Source organism: Nannospalax galili, unplaced genomic scaffold (assembly GCF_000622305.1).
Source record: "Nannospalax galili isolate Female #2095 unplaced genomic scaffold, S.galili_v1.0 scaffold1282, whole genome shotgun sequence".
NCBI lineage: Eukaryota > Metazoa > Chordata > Mammalia > Rodentia > Spalacidae > Nannospalax > Nannospalax galili.
The window spans coordinates 602,650-618,300 of NW_008348795.1; the positions used below are offsets into that span (position 1 = coordinate 602,650).

General features: G+C 45.2%; 1 protein-coding gene across 1 annotated transcript in view; it reads left to right on the plus strand.

Annotated features, from left to right (window-relative positions):
* Positions 1-12,634, plus strand: part of Prag1 (PEAK1 related, kinase-activating pseudokinase 1) — a 58,912-nt gene extending 46,278 nt beyond the window's left edge. The window contains exons 5-6 of the mRNA XM_008846059.3: positions 3,983-4,737; positions 11,175-12,634. Of these exons, the coding sequence (XP_008844281.1) occupies positions 3,983-4,737; positions 11,175-12,293 (1,874 nt within the window). The 3' untranslated portion in view covers positions 12,294-12,634. The remainder of the gene's footprint in view (positions 1-3,982; positions 4,738-11,174) is intronic.
* The last annotated feature ends 3,017 nt before the right edge of the window (positions 12,635-15,651 follow it).

The window sequence follows — 15,651 nt, forward strand, 5'->3', positions numbered from 1 at the left end:
CGGTGTGTATCGCCACGTGAGAGAGATAGCACAAAACTCAGATACTATCTCCCGCGCCCCAAACACACACACACACACACACACACACACACACACACACACACACACACACCAGTGATATAGATATAGTTTCCAGAAGTTTCTTAGTTCTTTCTACCCTTTACTGTAAACCAGAATTTAGAGACAATGGCCTAGCACCAACATACAACCAAGAATCAGTAAAATTCGTTTCACGTACCATTGAATTTGAGTCTTTCTGGCTATTGACCAAAGTCATTCAGGATTTTTTTTTTAGGCAGATTTTCCTGGGTCAGTGGCTCACCTGTGAATTTTGAAACTATATTGGGTGTCGGGGTGTGTTTGTTCTCTCTTCTTTTGGGCTTTACTGAATGCAAAATGCAGCAAGTCCTGCAAATGGTAAATTAGGCAATGCAGAATCTGGAGGTGTGTTGATGAAAAGAAGTCTCCAAAGAAGAATCAAGAAGATGCAGAGCCAGGGCCTCTAATCCTGGAGTGACTGCTTGCCACATAGTGCAAAAATCACAGCATCATCTAGAGTCTCACATGTTAGCATCCATTTCAAAGTACCAAAGAATATTAAACTGGAGAAAGTACAGGACCCTGAGGTGTCTGGAGTTCATCATAGGATGTTCTCACCAGCTGTGTTTCCATACCTGGTTGCTTCAAGGATCCAGAAGTTCAGAGAATTGCCTCAGGATGAAAGGTGATGTGCCTGTCACAGATCTAGACAGTTTTGTTTGTGTGTGCAGGTGTGTATGCAAGTGTGTATAGAGGTCAGAGAAAAGCCTCAGTGTAAGCCAACCTTTTTTTTTTTTTTTTTTTGACAGGATCTCATTAACCTGAAACTTACCAAGTAGCCTGTCTAGCCAGCAAACCTTAGAGAGCTGCCTATCTTAGCCCTTCCTCAGCCAACAATGGGATTACAAGCTTTCACCAAGGTGCCTGGCTAATTTACATAGGTTCTAAGGATCAAACCCACCACACTTTTTAAACATGGGCTTTGAGGCTTAATGCCCAGTTGGATGTATAAAGCCCACATTTTAGGTGAGCTGCCCATCACAAAGGTCTGTGCAACTTCACGCTTTTCTGTCTTCTTGGGCACATGCCTGATGAGGGGACATTTTGAATACAGTGCCCTCCTCTCATATCATGCCACAAACTCACAGCATATAAGAATAAAGATTATTTGACTAGTTCACATGCTGATCCTTGGAGCCACATCTGCCTTTGAACACCTAGTACTCCTTGCCAGATTCACTCAGGCAGCTGTGGGGTTTGGATCCCATCAAAGCTGCTCACCAGCACAGTTCCCACAGAAGAGTACTGTATAAGATAAAGAAAAGGGAGTGCCATTGGTTCTGGGCAGTCTGTTATTGGCATTTTGATTCTCGTGACCTAGGGAATAAGGGCATGTGTGATGGATTAGTTTTTAAAAGGAGTCCCTTGATCCTTCCATATTGGAAAGTTCACTGGCTGCCCATATAGGAACTAGAGGTAGAGAGAGGATCCACAGAAGCAAGATAACCATCTGCCCAGAGGTTATCTAGGGGTCTCCCAGCTGCTTTCAGACTAAATGCATGTTCTGAAAGGTTGAAATGGAGAGTGGCTCAAATTATAGACCATTAGAGGAGGAGGAACCCTCCAAAGGATGCAATCCAGACCTGTTTTGAATGAGGAAACTCAGCTGGTGTGGTTTACTCCCACCCTTTGCCCTCAAGTCCAAATGGAAGCAGAAAGGGGCATGTTGGTGACATCCAGAGAGCTGACCTTAAAGACTAGGGGACAGAACCAACCAGTGTGGAGAAATCAGCAAAAGGCACCAAGACACTGACTTGCTACCAGCCCCATTGCTATCTTGAACTAGGGATGAGAAAGGAGCCCCTGTTCATGGAGGTGCAGATTTAAGCACCAACCCAGAATTCAGATTTTACTCCACATCCAACCCCCACTTCCATCTTCTGGCCCAGTGATAATGAATCAAGACTCCCATACCTCTGTGGTGGCAGTTTCTGATACCCAGAAGGCAAAATGTTTGGGAAAGGTATGTGTCAAAGGCATCTTCTTGCTACTAAACCTGGGAACTCATAGCTGTATGGGCCTGGAGAGCCTCATAGGCAGGTGTTTGCCTCTGGCCTTTTTAGCCTGGGCCTGAGGAAGCAATTCTCCTTTCTCTACCATTTCTGCTAGAAAGAGAGAGGAAGTGAATCATCTGTAGCCTTTGTCACCATTCTTGGCCCAGTGGGTGGGAGCAGAGACATGTTCTTGGGGAGCATGGGACCGGAGACTGAGAACTCCAGGATTGTACAGCCTGCTGAAGCTCGTTTCCAGTGAGGGTCTCCCTGCCTCACACTGGCTGTTTTGTTCAACATCCTCTGCTGTGATTATGAGAGAAAATTCATAGACATGCAAAGACTATTAGTCCCCACCCTGACACTACTGCTTGAGTTATTATTAACTTGAGTCCTCCTGGAAGAGACATAAATCACTCATTCAGTCTTGCTGGACGCTGGACACTACACACACACACACACACACACACACACACACACACACGCATGCACGCACGCTAAGCAGGGCCAGTGGGAAGGACAACTGCTGTGATCTTGATAAAGTAGGTGATAAACCAGGAAGCAGGATCAAATGCTACTGTGGGCTGAAAGGGGGCAAGGAGGGCAGTGAACCTCCCTTGGGGTCACTGTGTGTGGTTTTGGTTTTTTGTCTTGAGATGGGGTCTCATGTAGCCCAGGCTAGCCTTGAACTCACTATGTAGCTAAAGATGATCTTGAACTTCTGAACTATGTGCTTGAGTGCTGGGGTTCCAGGTTTGTGCCAACACAACCTGTTTATGCCATGCAGGGGAACCAGCCAGCAAGCACTCTACCAACTGAGCTACTTCCACCTCCACCCCTGCTTTCTAAAATGACTGTAGACCTGCCTTTCTCTGGGGTCAGCAAGATATTTGTGAAAACTCAAAGAACTGCACACTAACTAGGGGGGATTTGAACTGGGAAGATAAAGTCAATAGTGCTTGCCATGCTTTGCAAGCATGAAGATCTGAGTCCCAGAACCCACGTAAAAATAATAATGACAGATGCTCTGGCACTTCCTATGATCCCAGTGCTGGAAAGAGAGGACAGCTGGTCCCTGAAGCTCACTGTCCATCCCATCTAGCCTAGTGGGTGAGCCTCAGGTCAGAGAAACACTGGTTCGAAAAACAGGGTGGGCAGCACCTGAGAAATGACACCCAAGGTTGTTGATCTTTGGCTTCTACGTGCATGCACACACGTGTGTTCCTGTCCAGACATGTACACACACACACACCACAGACACCGAAGTCCACGGGAGAGAGATTTTACTTTAGTAAATTATACCTTCTTAAACCTGCCTTTTTAAACAATGCATTCAAGCCATACACCATGATCAAGTTTACTATTTCTGCTACAGCATTGTTTGCAAAACAATTAGAACCACCTAAGTGTCCATCGAGAGAGGACCAGTTAATTATGGTGCTTGCATAGGGTAATATATTATGGCTGTTTGGAAGAATGCAGTAGATCAATCTGTACACTTGATAGGAACTCTCTCCAAGATGCAAAAGAAAATCAGTATTCCAAAGAATGGACACTATTTGCTCCCTTGCATGTACATTTGTGTGGGAGTGCACATACACGTGTGCTTATGCATGCATGCTTATTTAGGTTATTGGAACAGTGCATGAGAAATTGCTGGCACTAATGTCCTCTGATGAAAAGGACTAAGTGCTAAAGAGAAAGAGTACAAGGAAGACTTAAATATCAAGGTATATCTTCCATGCATTTTGCATTCTGTCCCCTCTGCATATATCATCTCAAGAAATAGAAAGTAAACAAAGTGAATTGCTTTGACCAGACAAAAGAAGATCCTGCAGGACCTGGGCCTGGATGGCTTCTCCCTAGCCTGATGGTTTCTGCTTCTTTTTCAGGTCCTTCCTATGAGCCTACCCACTCGCCCAGCATCAGTGGAAAGCAGCTCTTTGCTCCTGTCCCTTTGCTTTCTGGCTCTACGGAAGATGTGTCCCCCAGTGGTCCTACACAGCCTCCTCCCCTGCCCCAGAAAAAGATAGTGAGTCGTGCAGCCTCTTCACCCGATGGCTTTTTCTGGACCCAAGGTTCTCCCAAGCCACGAACAGCAAGTCCTAAGCTGAACCTAAGCCACTCAGAGACCAATGTCTGTGTTCACGATGAGTCTCCCTTTAGCTATTCCTTGAACTCTGGGAACCACTCCCACCATGCCTTCTCTTCTGAGCCTCTGGAGAAAGCTTTTAAAGGCAGTGTCTCCTGGACCCCAGCCCTGGGGTTGGTGGGCAGCAAAGGTGGCTGCGGGAGTCCCAGTCTCCAGTGCAGAGCAGCTGCCTCCACCTCATCCTCCCAGCTGAGTGTGTCCAGCCAGGCCTCCTCCAACAGCACCCAGCTTCAGCTGCACAGCCTACTGAGCAGCATCAGTAGCAAAGAAGGCACCTATGCCAAGCTGGGGGGCCTCTACACACAGTCCCTAGCCCGTCTCGTGATCAAGTGCGAAGATCTCTTTATGGGCCGCCAGAAAAAGGAGTTGCATTTCAATGAAAATAACTGGTCACTCTTTAAGCTGACTTGCAACAAGGCCTGCTGTGACTCAGGGGATGCCATTTACTACTGTGCCACCTGTTCTGAAGACCCAGGCAGCACCTATGCTGTGAAGGTAGGTATCACCCCCTCCTGCCTTTCTCTGGTGTAACTAGCTGATCCCAACATGAGCACATCATTCCGCCTCTCCAGGCTTCCAGAAGTGGCTGGTTCCCAAGCTTCCTTTTGTACTTGGTGCTCAGTGTGTTCACTCTCTGCCTGGCCCAGAAAATGGTGATGAGATTCATAGCATGAGTGTAAGATGTGGTCTGTGCTCTCACGTATATGGTCCAATTGCGACAGGAAAACCTCTAGCTTTGAATGCAGCAGAGTTTGCTCAAGTATCCAGCAGGTTTGTACTGAGTGTCTATCCCATGTTATATACTTTGTAAAGATCTGAAGATATAGGTGTGAACATGAGATTCTTTATGGAGTTTATAACCTAGTAAAATAAATGGACAGTTAATACTGTTCTTCAAGAGCATTAGACGTAGACATCATCTCGAACAATGTAAGTGACTGGTTCAGTATTTACTGTTACTATTAGAGTCTTGGCTGATGTGTTAGTTACTTACGTCATTGCAGTGAATTTTATTTTGAGGTTTTTCTTTGAAGAAATTTGTGACACCACCAGAAATTGTATATTGGGAGCCCTGATAGGTATGTTCATGGGGCTGTCTACAGTAACATGCTCTGTTACATACTCTGTTCAAATGGTAGTGCAGCTACTAGAAAGATCCTGGTGGTTGTAGAGAAACCAGGATCCCAAAAGACTTTGATCAAGAGAGTACCCTAGGGGCAAGGAAACCCTGCAGGCCTTTTGGCACAGCTACTCAGGAGACTTAAGGCAGGGGGAATCTAAAGTTCAAGGCCTGCCTGGACTATACAATGAGTTCAAGTCCAAGCTGGATAATTTAGCAGCACCCTGTCTTAAAATGAAAAATAAAAAGAGATCTGGGGTTGTCACTTCAGTAGTGAAGAACTTGCTTAGTATATGTGAGGCCCTCTGTTTAATCACTAGTATAAAAGTAAGGGAGGGAGAGGGGAAAGAGGGAGGAAGAAGTGAGATTCTGTAACATTACTGCTTGGACTTTATTGCCATTTTCTGATTTGAATCCAGAAAGCTTCTGGGTAAGTGAAACTTCCCTGTCCCTCCCCCAGCCAGAGTTAAAAGAAGAAAAGAGCCGGTTGCTTTTTTTCCTCTTAGGATAGACTGTATCTAGTTCATTTACTTCTTGGCTTTAGATGAGGCTATGTTCCAAAATATACATTACAAGTTGAAAATATGAGGAGTCAAAAATGCTTTGAATATATCTACCCCACCTTAGTCTCCCGGCTTAGCAGCTCACCCCAGTATGGAGTCTCCATTGCCTTCCATTGTGACTAGGAGTGTTCCTTGCTGCACCTGCCCAGCATCCCAAGAGAGGCTCATATTGTATATTGACAGCCCAGGGAAAGATCAAAATTAGAAGTATTTTTTACTTAGTAGTAGCTTCTACTGAATTCATATTGCTTTTACACTGTCATAAAGCAGAAAAGACACACATGGAACCATTTTAAATCAGGCACCATATGAAGAGGAAAAAGTGATTGAACCTTCCAGTGAGCTGAACAAGATTAACTGAATGCCTGGAGTTGCCATATGAACCCAGAGCTTGGGTTATTTGGGCTCCCTGAAATGGAGAAGATGGAAGTTTGTTTAGAATGGAGAGGGTAGGGGCATTTAGGATGGAGAGGATGGAGGAGCATTTAGGATTGAGAAGACAGAGGTGCATTTAGATGTTCTTTTACTCACCGCAGTGAATGTAAGAATGTGACCTGGTGACTCATCCTCCGTCTTTACCTTGAACCTGGCCTATGCTCACGAGCTTCTGTCACTCTGATCTTGCCTCTTGGTTCTCAACTTTAATATCCTGTTCAATCTCAAGAAATAAATAATCTCTGGTGGAAGAGACTTTGTTCAAAGAAAGAGACAGAGTTATATGAACAGGACCAAGGGGCTGGCCCTGGTATAGGATTGCTAGGCTGGCTGTTGAGTTCAAGCTTTGTGACAGAAGGTTCTTTTTCATACCTGCAAGTGATTGTGCTGTTCAGCTTGGAATCTGGGGCCTCATATAATGTCAAGTTAACAATATTCTCAAGTACACTAAGCAAAGAAGTACAGCTTTCCCAGAGGATGCTAGAAGCAAACGTTACTCTTTATCATATTAGGAGTTTAGGCCAGCACAAACCAGAAGATGTCTTGATCTCCAAAGAAGAGAATCCCAAGAAGCTTCTATTTGACCTTCCTGGAGACATGGTAGTTCAAGGACTATCTCTGAACCTCATGAGAAAAGGAATTTGGAGAATAGCATCAAATACTCATGATACCACAATCTGGGAAAGACTGTTAATTTGCAAATGTGCCTGGCCTAGTGATGGGGCAGGGGGATGCTGTGAGCTTCATTTGGCACATGTTGCCACTGCAGTTCATTAGTGCTCCTGTCTAGATGGAACACAGTCATCTGAGAGCCCTCAAGAGGGGGGCTGGGCTCCTTCCCAGCAGCTGCCTGTGTGTCCCCAGGCTTATTTTATCTGTACATGTTAAACAGGGAGCCAGCACCGAAATCAGATGCAGCCTTGCAGCAGAGTCCCAGTGAACTATAGCTGACGGGTACCTGTTCTATCCGGATGCCAGAATCCCCAACCACGGGCTCCGTGACCTGCAGCACTGAGATATAAAGCTGGTCCTTACAGCCAGACTCCATGAATATGTGGCAGAAAGAAAAGAATCAATAGCTTACATGCATTTCAAGGCCATTTCTCAACCATGTAGAACTTCAGTTTATAATTAGGAACTGTGCTGAGCCCCTGGGCCTTTTTTACTTAGCAGATATGACAGTCCAGATTTTTCAACCATGAATTAGGTTCTGGCTCTGAAGTTTAGAATGAGACTTGACTCTGTAGAAAGTTTGAAATTTGAGCTAAGCTAAGTTTGAAATTTGAGACTAGCTAAGCTAGCCTATGTAAAGTTCTAGCACTAGAACTGAGGGCATATCCCCCCAAGATGTGGTGGGTGGCAGAGAAGGGAGGTGGGACTACTACCATTACCACCTCTCTTCCTTGCTCTGCCTCCCACGCTGTAGTATAGTCTCAAGATGTTCCACCCCGGGCTCCCAGGGCAGGGAGGGGGCTGGGTAGCTTGCTCCCCCCCTGCAGCTCTCTCCAGTGGATGAGGTGGCTGTGCTGTGGCCTTCCCAGAGAGCCTGCTCACTGATTTTGAAAAGCATCCAGCCCAGTTACCATTTACCCAGCTCCTTCATTTACATCTCTGTGCAAAATGTCAGCCACTCCACTGAGGCCCTGGGCCCCAGTGTTTGCTGGGCCCAGGCCTTTCATACCCTGGAGGAAAGGCAGCCTTGGAAACACGTCCCAGGCCCTGGCAGCTGTGCTGTTAGGGGTTGCACAGACTTTGCAAACTGCTCTGAGTAGCTAGCTCAGCACCACCACATGGCTACAGACAAAAAGGCAAGAGCAGTCACCATAGCAACCCCTTCATTGCAGACTCACCATGCGCCAGGCCTGGCTTGTACCTGCATCATTTTAACAAATCCTTAGGAGCCACCACTGCCCCAATTAAAGCACAGAGAAAACAGGCTTCTAGATAAAGAAGGATCCTCAGTATTGTTGGTTCCATATTTGTAAAATAATCTGCTCACCAAAATTTATTTGTAACCACAGATTTATTTGTAATTCAAAGAGCTTTCCTGTCCTTTGTGGGCATGTGCCCACTGGGAAGAACGTGAGTCGCCTGGTGTGCATGTTCCCAGCTGATAGTCAGTCACGAGACAATTTACCTCTCCTTTCAGCTCTCACTAGAAAAGAAGCACGTGTTCTTTTGTAGTGTATTTGGTGCCTCGCTTTTTCTCAGTTTTTGTGCTTTTTGTTGCTGTTAATGAGTTTGGTGTTTAAAATTGCCCCTGAGTGTACTGCTAATGTACTTTTAGTCTTTGTAAGCTCAGGAAGCCCGAGATGGGCCTTACAGAGAAAACATGGATTATGGTGTTTCGGTTGTGAGCTCAGTGTCAACAGTAGATATTAAATAAGGCCTCTCTGAACAGAAATGTGCATAAAACAAAGTCATGTAGCGATCAACTGTTTAAAAATATTGTGACCAGAGTCACAGAAACCTTCCTCTATATTTCCCCTTGGAGCACTGGTTCAGTATTTGCTAATTCAGTATTTTAATCTTCTTAATAGAACATAACTACCTTAAATAAAAAGATGTACCTTGCCAAAGGGTACCAAGTTGATACTTAAACTCAAGTCTTGTTCCATACCAAAGCCTGTGCTTTTAACATGAAGAGCACTTTCCAGGTGTCTAGTAGAGGAAATAAGTTAACCTCTTAAAACCTCACATTTCCCTCTGTTAGAGCAGCTACCATTTTGAGCTTGATGAGATTTAAGGTGGTATCGTGTGAAAGCTATGTAGTTGCAGTACCTCACAGGTGCAGGAATCCAGTGTGTGCTGGCTTCCGGTAAGGAGGCCACAGTGGAGCTCCTGTACCTGGGCCCCCACTCATTCACACACATCAAACACACACACACACACAAAATAATAAATTTAAATCATTTAAAAGTATAGGTGTTCCAGAAGACTGACTACCATTTAAAAACTGAGTACTGCTGAGCATGGTATAATAAGAACCGGAAATAGCATTTTTTACACAGGGATTCTAAATCAAACTCATTAGTACAATAGGAAGCAATGTCTGGGGGTAGATGCACTTCCCTTTTATTCTGATTGAGAAATAGAAAGATTACTAAATGAATGTGTTACCCACTCCCCCTCCCACCCCAGTTAGCTTTTAGAACTTCTTAGAAGCTGAACTCTTTGATACTGGGTTACATGTTGCAAAGTTTGTATAAGTGCAATATAAATATCATTGTGAAAGGCACTTACAACAGAACTGAAAGCATCACTAAAAACATTGTGGTGTTTCCTAAAACACTGCTGTAACCATTCCCTAGCTGGGATTTTGTAATTGGTAGATGGGAAGTGCCTTCTTCCCCTTGTTCCTTGGAAGCCTGGGCAGGAGAAAGACAGAGACAGATACATTAGCCATCTTCTTCAGTCCCTTCCAGTGTAGTTACAAGAAACTGAGGCCCTAGAGGGCCTTTGGAAGTAGCTCCAGACTCTCCAGTTGGGTTGCTCTAGATGAAGATGATTAGCCTTTCTCTGGTGACTGATGTCTTGAGCAGAAGAGGTAGAAAGAAAGAGGCAGCTGTGTGGAGTTCCCCAGGCACTGTCCCTAATGCAGAGCCGGAGATTATCCATCTTGTTTATTCCTGTCTGTGCTTCAGAAGATGCCCTCGGGCCCTGTGGCTCAGGATTCCCTGGAAAGCTAGCTGTTTTTTTTTCCAGCTGTTGTGACTCTTGCTTGGAGGAGTGGACTTCCACACAGAGCAATCTCCTTCAGGTCATTTCAGAGAGCAGGATTATTTACCTAGGTCTAGGAGCTAGATCAGCCTAAGAGAACAGCATCTTAAAGGTGTGGGAACTGCCTTTGTCCTTGAAATTCCCTAGGAAGGAGCATCCCCACAGTGAAGCACCCCAGCTGTCAGATAGCTCCTGCTTCAAGTGTAAGGAGTAGGGGGTGAGATGGAGGTCTGTAGAAACTGCCCAGCTTTATCAAAATTCATCTAGGTCAAACTGTGGACACAGCTGTCTTCCTCTTGTACCACACTGCTTATTGCTTGCTATGTGGGGACTCCAGTCTCACAGGGTCAAATGGTAATTTTATGTTTAACTTCAAGAAGCTGCCAAAGTGTATTCCAAAGAGGCTGCACCATTTGACATCCATTTGAAAGCATCACCATTTGACAGCATCAGCACTATGTGAGCTTCCATCCCTCTGCATTAACACACGTGCTTGTTAGTGCCTTTTATTAAAGCCATTCCAATAAATGAACTAAGAGTTCATTATAGTATGATTCCCATTTCTTAATTAATGCAAAGGTTATATGTGACATACATGTTAAACATCTTTTCATTTGCTTACGGACCACTTTTGTCCTTTAGGGTTTTGTCATTTTAGATCTTCTGCCCATATTTTGGCTAACTTCATTTTTATGATAGTGAGTTATAAGAAAAATGTTTTTAATCCTAGATATAATTCATTTGTCAGATTTTTTTGGCAAATACTTTGTCCCGGTCTGTTAGTTTCTTAAAAGTATCTCTCAAAGCACCAAAGTTTGGAAATATGAAGTTAAGTTTATGAATTCTTTTGTGGACCACCCAAAACTGCTGCCCAAGCCTTGATCTCGAAGATTGCATCTTCGAGGTTTTTGGTTTTTTTCCTAAAATTTGTTTTAGCACTCACTCTGAAATCTCTGTGATCTTCTTTGAGTGAGTTTTCTGTATGTGTGAGGTAAGGGGTTAAGTTTACCTTTTGGCACATGGATGTCAAATGCCCCAACAACTTTCAACAGAACCATGGATTCCACTGCTAACCTCCATTCTCCTCTCCACAGATCTGCAAAACCCCTGAACCCAAAACAGCCTCCTACTGCAGCCCCTCTGTGCCGGTGCACTTTAACATTCAGCAAGACTGCGGCCACTTCGTTGCCTCAGTGCCCTCCAGCATGCTCACCTCCACTGACACCTCCGTCAAGGATCCTCTGCCTGCCCCACCCCCACATCCCCCTGCCCAGGAGCAGGACTGTGTGGTGGTCATCACCCGAGAGGTGCCGCACCAGACAGCCTCGGACTTTGTGCGGGATTCGGTGGCTACCCATCGGGCGGAGCCTGAGGTTTATGAGCGGAGGGTGTGTTTCCTGCTTCTGCAGCTCTGCAATGGGCTTGAGCATCTGAAGGAGCACGGCATCATCCACCGGGACCTGTGCCTGGAGAACCTGCTTCTGGCGCACTGCAGCCCCCAGGGCTCCCCCGGGCCCTCCTCTACAGCCCCAGCCATCACCACCAGCACATCTTGGTGCCCCTCTGGCCTGCCCCCAGCTGCCCTTACCTGTCAGGGAAGGCCTGGTGAGAAGCAACTTCCCAGGCTCATCATCAGCAACTTCCTCAAAGCCAAGCAGAAGCCAGGCAGCACCACCAACCTGCAGCAGAAGAAGAGCCAGGCCCGGCTAGCTCCCGAGATCGTGTCTGCCTCCCAGTACCGCAAGTTTGATGAGTTCCAGACAGGCATCCTCATCTATGAGCTGCTCCACCAACCCAACCCATTCGAGGTGCGGGCACAGCTGCGGGAGCAAGATTACCGGCGGGAGGACCTACCGCCACTGCCCACCTTGTCTCTCTACTCTCCCGGCCTGCAGCAGCTGGCCCACCTGCTGCTCGAGGCCGACCCCATCAAACGCATACGCATCGGAGAGGCCAAGAGGGTGCTGCAGTGCTTGCTGTGGGGACCCCGACGGGAGCTGGTGGAGCAGCCAAGCATCTCAGAGGAGGCACTGTGCAGCACGCTGCACAACTGGATCGACATGAAGCGGGCCCTAATGATGATGAAGTTTGCAGAGAAAGCTGTGGACCGAAGGCGGGGTGTGGAGTTGGAGGACTGGCTTTGCTGTCAGTACCTGGCGTCCGCAGAACCAGGGGCCCTTTTGCAGTCGCTGAAGCTCCTGCAGCTTTTCTGAGTCCACAGCCCCCCTACTTCCACCGCCCCCTTCCATGCCTACCCCTTGCCTTTACCTTGCCTGGATGCGGGTCACCCTGGGATATGGTACAAATGACTGTCATACTTGGATGTAATATTTTATATATATACATATAATATAAATATGAAAGACTGGGATGTCATTTCACACGCTAGCCCTCTCTCCTCATTAAGCTTCCATTCTCCGTCCATTTTCTCCTCCTGTAATTATTTACATTCCTAGCTCCTGGCAGGGTCCTGAGGATCGTTCTGCCAACAGAATGAAGCCTGGACTCCAGCCTCATGGCACCATTGTGGAGTCTCATCCCCTTTTGTCAAAATGTTATTTAAAAAACCACCACAATAAAAAATGCTTACATTAATTTTTTTGGTTGAATTATAAGCAAGCAAAGCTCTTTACCCCAAGAGCTTTAGTACACTTAAATCTTTGACAGATAAAATTGACTGTACAAGTGCCGTTGATCTTGCACTTCTTAGCAGATAAGGCAGCAGTCCACTGAAGCCCAGGTGTGTTGGTACCAGTTAATGTTCCCTGTTTCTCTTCCCACATACCTAGATGCTAGAAAGAATTTACATATGTCTGATGGAATCCCTGGGGTTTGGAATTCAACCTTGGTACTCCAGTTTGCTAAAGCTGGTCACCATTTTATCATGTGATACCTGGCTAAATAAATCTGCCCCAAATGGTTCAAGGGAAAATACCTTAACAGGGGTCCACTTAGAAGTGTGTAGGCCTAGTTCAAAGACCAAACAAAAGGTGAACAAAAGCAAGAACCTGGGCTGGTGTTTGCCCTGAGGGCTCTGGAGCCAGAGATGGAAGAGTAGAGAGAATTTCATGTTCTGTTTCTGTTTCCCACCTGTGGTTCCCAGGCTCACAAGACAGCAAGAGCAACAGATGCTATTTACAACATGAACCTTCCCATGTGGGGAGAAGGTAGAGAATGAATGGGGTGCTGAGTGTCAAGTAGCACACTGTTCTGTGCACCAGACAACGCCTGTGCAAAGATGGAACTCAGGCCTCTAGCTCCCAGCAGGTGATCTCTCTCTTCTAAGCTCCCTCGGGGGTCTTTTGCTTAAAATAATCATTTAACATGTATCAGTACCTGCTGTTTACTGAAGCCAGTATGTATTATCCTGCCTTTTAAAATGCATAGAATTAGGAAGCAGTAGATCTTTCTTCCTCAGAACCAAATGCACACACACAAATGATTCATTCAAGTGGAAAAAGTCCCAAGACCCTTTATTTCTACCTAATGGATAATCTTCCGACTACTGAACTAATTATTTTCTGATTAATAGCTGTGGCCAACTTTAAACAAATACAAAGCTCTTAGTAAAGATTTGGGGATGTGGTTAGCAACCAGCCAGGATGGGGAACTCCTCTAGGTCCCTTCCTGAATATTAATCTAGCTCCTTTCAAAAGCTCTGCCCTCTGGCCTCTGATTTGATGTAAGCGCATCTGCTTTCCATGTACCAGTGATGAAGGCAGCACCTGGGGGTGTGTTTATAATTTCATATTCCACCTGAACATTGAGGAGAGATCTTTGAGCATGGAAATCTTGATTGTCTGCAGGATACGTTTCAGCAAGCGGTATTTTGTCAGTTTTTTTATTGCTGGGAATTTTCCAGGCAAACCCTCAGCCCTTGATTTTCTGTCATTTACTTTCTTGTCCTTTCTGTCTTCAAATAAATAAACAATGGAGAAGTGGGAAAGGATCTTTCTCTCAGGAGACTGCAGTCCATTTGAAAACACAAGACTCAGGAGACATGTTTTTAAGCCCTGAATTATGTGTACCTTTTTAATATGCCACCCACCCCAGAAAAAAGATTGTGAGAATGATTTTAGGAACTAAAATGAAGCAAAAACCAAAGGTAAAAGAAGAGGCAATAGCAATAAATTTTGATTGAGAAGAGTAAAAACAATTAAACTTACTTTTGAACTGCTTACCAGCCTGGCCCAGAAAAAGAAAACAACCGGTCACAGAATTCTTGTGTAATTTTGAGGAATTGTTCACCAGGGGGACCAAACCTTTCTCTAGCATGTATTTCTAAAGGGAATTTGTCAAGTAGTCTTTCTGTGAAGACACTAAGTAGTATTCCAGTGTCCTTGTTTTAAAGGGGGTGGGGGAGGATTTTTCTAAAACTAGGGCAATGTCTTATATCCACTACTGGCAAAATCTAAGTGTGTGGGGTCCAAGCCCCCAGCAAAGCAGTTCTCAGGAGTAATTAAAGACATACAGCTACAAATAATAATGTGGCAAATAGCTTAAATTCAGAGGTTCAAGAAAACTGGTCTTGCTAATTCTGAATACACCTTTGTGTACTACGTTATCTCACGGGAAGCTCCAGCTCTAAGCACGTGAGGCCGAGCAACAATGGCTTTGTGCTGTAGGGTTGAGGGTCAGAAATTAACAGGGTATAAGAGCATTGCAAAGTGTGGTCAGTTAATGCAATTAATGCTTTTGCTAGGACTGAGGGTGTGGCTCAGTGCAAGAGGGTGTGCTTAGCTTGCACAGGGCCCTTGGTTCACCCACACACAGATAAAATTTTAATGAGAACAAAAGATTTTTAAAAATACTTTTCCCTACCTCCTTTGGGGGTCTTAAACCCAACTCCTGGTATTTAAATCCAGCTCTGAGTCAGGTCGCCCCCATATCCTTTCTACATATGTAATTTGGGTTGTTAGTGGGCCTTTCTTATTTTCATGCCAAGACATGAAAATGTTTTTTCTTTGCCCAAATTCTTTGCTGTGGGAGTTTTGAAGACTCACAACTTCATGAATATCCTTGCCAGAAGCAAGATAGGCACTTCAGGGGTTGTTTATCATAACACATGGCTCAGCTCTAAAAAGCTCAGGCTCTGGGGAGCTATAGTTACCACTTTATATAACACTGGTTTTTAAGAGCCAAGGATTGGAGAAAACTCTTGTGATATACACATGTACACAAAACAAGAAATTTGGAAGTGGGAGGATACATGTTACTTTAATGACATCTCTGAAATTCATGCTTTAAATACATAGCCAGTAGGACTGGGGAGATGGCTCAATGGATAAATGCTTGCTTTTATCTATATTCAGATCCCCAGTACCCACATAGAAAAGTCAAGCAGGCCAATGCACATTTTAACCTCTGCTTGAAGTGGAAGAGACAAGACAATTTCAGGTTAACAGAAATAGCAAAGTCCAGGCTCAGTGAGAGACCCTGTCCCCGAAAATGTGGTAGAGAGCAATAGATGAAGACACCCAACATAAACCTCTAACCTTCACCGTGTGCACACTGGTAAGCACCCCCCCCACACACACATATACATAAGATAAATACATAGCCAATAAGCAA